General features: G+C 49.7%; 1 protein-coding gene across 1 annotated transcript; it reads right to left on the bottom strand.

Moving 5' to 3' along the window:
* Positions 1–1,743: 1,743 nt before the first annotated feature.
* Positions 1,744–6,401, bottom strand: PHB (prohibitin). Its single transcript, XM_009321977.1, has 5 exons — positions 6,161–6,401; positions 5,473–5,615; positions 5,177–5,293; positions 3,891–3,986; positions 1,744–2,916 (listed from the first exon to the last, which is right to left on the bottom strand). Exons 1-5 carry the CDS (start codon positions 6,399–6,401, stop codon positions 2,704–2,706), a joined length of 810 nt encoding a protein of 269 aa, XP_009320252.1. The 3' UTR covers positions 1,744–2,703.
* Between the last annotated feature and the right edge of the window lie 340 nt (positions 6,402–6,741).

Raw genomic sequence — 6,741 nt, 5'->3', positions numbered from 1 at the left:
AACAAGGTTAGAAATGCCATACAGAGAGGGTGGGTCGCCTTGTTTGTTCGAGCAGCGAGGGCGGCCTGCCTTCATGTTACCCAAGCCCAAAGCTCTTTCTGTTGCCCTGACAAGTAGAGCACTGAGAGCGAGCGCTCACACCCTGCTAACACCTCCCGAACGCTGCGAGGGAAGGGCCAGCGTCCTGGGAAGTGGAGTTCAGCCTTTGACTGTCTTCAGTCCAGCCTTGGCCAGGAGTGCCAGGCAGGTCAGCCCTTGACTACACAATCTCGACTTTTTGTTTTGTTTTTACGTCAAGGAGCCTACCAGCACCTGAGCAGTGTGGCAGAGGATGCCAGGCAGTGCTCGCGCACTGCTGCACAGCTCTCAGAGCAGCATCCCTCCAGCAAGCAGAAGGCTGTTTCCTCACCCAGTATCCCTGTGCAGCCCACACAAAACCATGTCCTGATTTTAGGGTCACCGTTCCCATCTGGAGCCAGATAGCTTGACGGTCCACATCGTCTGCAAGGCTGAAGAGCAGCTATAAACACAATATAAACAAGGGGTTCAGCTAGCACACACCGAGACAGCTACAGGTTCAAGAGGAGCTTTGAAGTCTGATGAGTTCATGGCAGCTTTAGGCATTAAGTGAGGCAGAGCGAGGCTAAAGGAGCAGTTAACAGCTAGGGAACATTCGTAAAATGAATTACACCCAAAAGCAAAGGAAATGGTGATTAATCAAACCCGGGGGCCACCATTAGAGCCTCAGACACCTCCTCCAGAGAGGCTAACGGCAAAAGCAGCAGGGAACAGTCCACACTCCACTGAAAATGCAGAACTGGAGGGAGAAGTAGTGCAGAGCCACAGAAGCTGAGAAGGGATTTCAGACACACTGTTTTGGGCCCAACACCTGGTGCATGAAACTAAGGGAGAGAAATGCAGGAAACACTAAGGGGGCTTTAAAAGGAGCCTTGGGAGAAAAGTGGAAGCTTCCTCACAAGTGTCTGAAGCGGTAAACCAGAATAAAAAAGAACAAGAGCACCGGAGAGGGAAGAGGTCTGGAAGTTATTTGGGAGTTACGGACCCGACTGCTCAGCTGCTTAAAATATTTTGCAAGCTCAGGCACCTCATCACTGCAAGAGCATACCCTAGCAATGCAGAAAAAAGCAGGCAAGTCTTTCCATTTCGCCAGAGGCGAGGGCAACAACCCGAAGTGGCTGTACGATGACGAAATGAGCCCACCATTCACAGAAGCTTTCCCGAGGGCTCAACACCCTCAGGGTAGCGATGACACCCACCTAAGACTGGATTGTTCAGGGATAACAGACATTGTATTAACACCCTATTTGCAGGATGGGGTAATGGTGTGCCAGGCTAGTACCATGCCTCCTGACAGCCGCTGACAGATTTGAAGTTCACTGTACCTGGTACAATACACCCCCATTCTTTCCAAGAGCATGGTGTTGCATCAAAAGAGCACCCTGGAAAATATATGTACATGCAGTAAACGACAGCCTGAACTGTGCATGGAAAGCAATTAAAAGCCCTCACAATAACCTCAAGATACTCTCAGCCTTACCTTGTTGCAGGAATTCAGCCTAAGAATCATATTTCAAGCTTTTAAGTTGTCAGGAGCAAGACCTACTTGCCTGTGCTAAGTGACTTTTATCCAAATAATCTAGCACAAGCATGAGGTGTCTTGCTCTGCTGACCCAACCTTCATTCTTCTGAGGTATTAAAAAAAAAACCAAACCCCACACTACTACGCTTGGGACCATGACATTTATTGAAGGCTGGTTATACAATCTCACCCATCACATCCTCCTCACAATTCAGTTTCCCTAAATAAAAAGAGCATTGATGTAACAGAGAATTCCGCCCACCTCCGACTGCCTGAGCCACGGAGCACCGAGTCATCCCCTCTTTGTCCCAGGTGCCATCTGGAATAGGCCAACTGCCACTTTTACTGACGGTGGTGAAAGAACCAACGCTGCACAACAGGGCAAGCGGCAGCAAGCAGATCAGTGTGCAGCGGTGGGGGGAGAGGTGGAGATGCCCCATTCCCAGCATGTACATGAGAAGTATTTCCTGGAGGGGAAGTATCTTCTCCATGCCTGAAATCCATCTACTATGTAAAGTGAATCTCCGCTATTCTCACCCCCAGCCACAATCCACTCGATCTGTGCCTCCAGCTATCAGTGCTATGGTTCACACAGGCACAGCAGAGCCACTGTCCTAACAGCTGAGATGTCCTCTTTCTCTCAGTTGACACCTGAAAAAAGACTGGCTTGACTGAAGAGCGAGCCCTGAGCGTCCCTGTTCCATAGTCCAGGACCTGCAAGTCTGTAACGACCCTGGCTCAGTCAGCCTAAAGGCACTGAAGCATCGCTGTGAAACCGGATTGATACAGCACTCTTGTGGTCAGGGAGTCACCTGGGCTACCTGTTTGTCCCAGGAGTGAACAGATGAAAACTCTGCTCCTGTTGCTCAAACTGCCTGGAAAGGGGCAATTCTCAAACCTAGCTTAATGGTCAGTGGAGCCACTGCTCTGACCGTACATGGGAGGAATGCAGGTTTGTTCAGTTTTATTTGATTACGAATTCAAAATGGGTTGAATTTTAATTTCCTCTGCTTTTACCAATGAGGAAATTGCAAGGATTCTTTTGGAAAGGGATGATCTGGTAGGTAGAGGTGACCAGGCCAGCTGTGGCTGCAGAGCCAGGTTCACTGCGGCAGCTGGAGGAGCACAGACTGTCCAGAGGGCAGATAGGTGATGTTGCGGGACCGTGAGAGCTGGTACGCGATGTCTTCAGCTGCCTCCAGCTTGCGCAGCTCAATCAAGCCATCACCTGCAGTGGCCAGCGAGTTGGCAATCAGCTCGGCTGCTTTCGAGTCTCCCTCAGCAGAGATGACAGCTGCTTTTTTCTGCTGTTCAGCCTGAAAGTAAACACGAGAAGGGGAATAACTAACAGAGAAAACAAGAGCAAAAGAGAAGGAAGATGCTACTGTCATCTTTAAAATATAAATTCCCACTTCACCACCCTACTGTTCTTTTCCCCAGTAGGAGAGCTAAGATAGAAGGTGATTTTATTTTAAAGCTGCATACTGTTAGACTGTTTTTCTGCCTACTGTGGAAGGAAGGTTGAAAAATCATCTTGAAATTGCCTTATCAGTCAACCTCATGAAACATTAACCCACCTAAGGGCACTCCTGGTGGAAAATTGTCTATGAAAGATTCGAGAACTTCAGCGGGGTTAAAACCAGGTCGGATAAACGCTTCTGCTGTTTAATCATCCTGGATGATTACATGCATCTTACTGCACCCACTGGATTAATTTTGGGTGTAGTTGCAGGTTCTTGCAGTCTCAACAGGCATGTGTTCTCGGCTGTACCTGGGTACTTCAACACAAAATTGTTTCTGTGGATGCTCACTGAGATCCTGGGTTGATCTGAGATTACGTGGTCTTGTATGCAGTCAGTAGCATTCCCAGGACACAGAACTCCATGCCCATGATCTCAAACACCATGGCAAGTTTGACCACCCTCTCAAAATTCACAGACAGCAGGACCACTTGGGTTGCAAATCTCAACCTCGAGCCCCATTTCTAACTGACACTTCCTCCCGAGTGCTGTTTCCTCCCTCCTCTTCCATGCAGATGCTTCTGTTCAGCACTCCAGTAAGACTGTGACATGGTATTAAAAGAAAAAAAGACCCACAAAACCAACCTTAGGCTTTATCTACCCAACAGTCATATCCCAGAGCTGAGAACCATGTCAGCATTACGACCCTAACTGACTTCATCATTCAACCTGCCCGGTCTCCTGGACAGGTGAGAGAGATGTTCACTGCAAGCTAGAGTGGGAAGGAGATGCCAGAAACCATTTCCAAGTTTCTCAGAAGGACAAGGTACCTTTTCCACAATGAATCTGGCTCGCTCTGCTTCTTGCTGAGCCACTTGCTTCATTTCGACCGCCTCCGTGAACTCCTTGCCAAAGGTCAGGTGGGTCTGCAGGGCAGAAATCAAACAAAGTCCACAACGCTGCCAGTTTACAGCAGCACTGCTGTGACCCACGCAGCTCCCGGGGGGGAGGCAGCCTGCCTGTATCAGTGAAACTGGAACGGAGATGGAAAGCCAGTATCCCTAAAAGAACAGAAACTGGGACAAGCGGGCCTCCCTGTCCAGTTTTGAAGTCTCAAGGGAGACACCACAAGCGCAACTCCAGTCCAGCAGACCAGTAACACCAGTACCTTCAGAGACACACCACACTCCCCGGCCACCACCGCTTGCTCGAGCACCCGGCAGAGGCAGCCCGCCCCCCCAGCACTCCCCTCCCGAGGCAGGGAAGCTCGCTGCCTGTCAAGCCATCCCACACCTTTCGTGCTCCATTATGCACTGGTGTGCTCGGCCTGGGCTGCTTGGACAGCTGCAGGCTCCTGGGATGGGACAGGGGAAAGGTGAGTTTCCTTCAGTAGTGTGCTCAGTGGAAAGCGCCAGAAACAGAGAGTCAAAACCTCACATTTTGCAGAAACAAAGTCACCTGCCTGCAAAGACTTCCTATATGTTCAAAGCCAAATGAAAGAGCTCGTTTCCCTTTCCTCTAAGCAGGCTTTTGAGGGAAGTCCCGAAAGAGAGAGGGAGAGGTGCACGTACAAGCCAGACGACAACAGATTTAATTTACAAAGCTTATAGGGAGGTAGGAGGGAAGAACTCCCTCCTTGAATAGTCTTAGAAGACTACACAGCCAGGAGAATAACTAGTACTTCAGAGAAAAAAAGATGCTATGGAAAGCATACATTTGCCCTACCTCGACGTGCCTAAGCACTTTCTCCCTGTGTCTCGGGGTGCTTGTGGAACAGCTGCCTTCTCTAAAGCAACGTGCAGCCTGATCCATCACCCACAGAAGCATTTGCTCTTCATTTTAACTATAAAAGCCCTGCAACAGTGAAGTCTGTTGATAAGCCAGTGCAGCGGAGCCTTCAAGGGCTTGCTCAAGGTCACCGAAGGCCAGCGACAAAACCAGAGGTACTGACTTGAGCTGTAATCACTACATCCCATGCAACTGCAGACAGACAGATGTAGTCCACATGTCTAAACTTCCAGCCCACCCTTCTCTGGCCATCCACGGACTCTCTTCTTCACTGCTTTTATTTGGGCACGCTCCAAAGAGGAAAAACTGAAAAAGGGAGGACTCTTACCAAGGACACATCATCCAGAATGAGCCCGAAGGTCGCCGCTCTCTCCGTGAGGTCTTCGCTCACTTGCCTTGAGACCAGCTCTCTCTGAGTGATCAATTCTCCAGCATCAAAGCGAGCCTGAAATCAGGAGGGACAACAGTGAGAAGAAAGCTCCAAGAAGTGATAGATTCTGCATCTATCTAAGAGAAGGTTTATTCTGGAGCACGACATATTCCACACTCCAGCAGGTCTCTCACTGCTAAAAAGAGGAAAGAAAGATGACTGGCAGAGCCCAGCAGCTCTCACGCTGTCCTTACCACAACAGACTTGAGGATTTCGGTTGTGATTGAGGGCAGGACACGCTCATCGTAGTCCTCTCCAATACTGGTGAAAATCCGCGGTAACTGGGCAGTCACTGGTCTAAACAGGATGCGCAACGTGATGTTCACGTTCTGTAGATCTGTAGGGAGAGAGTCACGAGTTCAGCGGCAAACCACAGGGACAGGAGATACCCTGAAGTTGTCCTCTCCAGGGTAACTGAATGAGAAAGAATAAGCATTCAGACTTTTTCGCCAGCAAAGATGAGTTATTTTTACTACCCCTTTCACCTTGGGATCCAAATCCTCCTTACAGATAAGATTTAAGCTTCAGTTTGTTTGCGATGCAGGGAATTACTTGCCCTACTGTAAAGACAGAGACTTTATGTTTAAAGGGACGACTTACAGGACTGAAGGAAGGGTCCCTTAATCCGTTCCGTAACTAAAAAGACGGATCAAACCATTCCTGACCCTGTGCCAAACTGGACTCGGCACACGTGGGATCTCCATGTCCAGAAGGGGAAACTCCCACCCAAATATTCATTTTGTGGAAGTGAAAGATCATAAAAGTCTTGACGGCGGTAAAGCTTTTTCTCCTGTCCACCCAGCTGCTAACTGAGCAGCATCCGCATAAGCCACGGCACACCATCGCCTGGTTCTCTTACAGTCACCGGGTCCAAACACTCACCTTTGCTGCCGGTGATCACAGGAATGTTACGGGGGCGAGAGCGGCAGTCAAAAATGATGGGTTTCTGTACCCAGGGGATGAGGAAGTGGGTACCTTCTCCTACCACTGTGTCCTGGACCCCGCGGAATCGGTCAAAGATGACAGCTCTGTGGCCCGCATCAACTAGAGAAGAAAACAGCGCGTCAAGCGCGGTTTCGCTATTGCCATCGTTGTACCCGCGCACCATCAAAGCCTTCTCCATGGAAACGCTCTATCGGGGACAGTTAAAGCCTTTTGCTACAGGAGACCGGTGAAATTAATTGGGCTGTTGGGAGCAACAAAGCGAAGAGAAGATGCAGCCCGGACTCCTGCGCCCCCCAGCCTGCTCACAAGGGCAGCAGCTGATCGACAGCTTTCTAGAGAAAGGACCTTGCAATCCTCTTGCTTGTGCAACGCACGAGCTGTAAAACAGCCCAGCAGGGCTTCACATCTATCTTCCCCTGATGCCGTTAGCAATAAAAACCACAGAGCAGCCAAGGTACTGGCAAAACAAAAAGAGATAAAGTGAACTGGAAGCGCTCGGCTTCTCCCACTCACCGTTG

Source organism: Pygoscelis adeliae, unplaced genomic scaffold (genome assembly GCF_000699105.1).
Source record: "Pygoscelis adeliae isolate BGI_AS28 unplaced genomic scaffold, ASM69910v1 Scaffold504, whole genome shotgun sequence".
In the NCBI taxonomy this organism is placed as follows: Eukaryota; Metazoa; Chordata; class Aves; order Sphenisciformes; family Spheniscidae; genus Pygoscelis; species Pygoscelis adeliae.
Note: the sequence above shows the minus strand (reverse complement) of the source record. Positions and strands in the feature narration are given on the sequence as shown.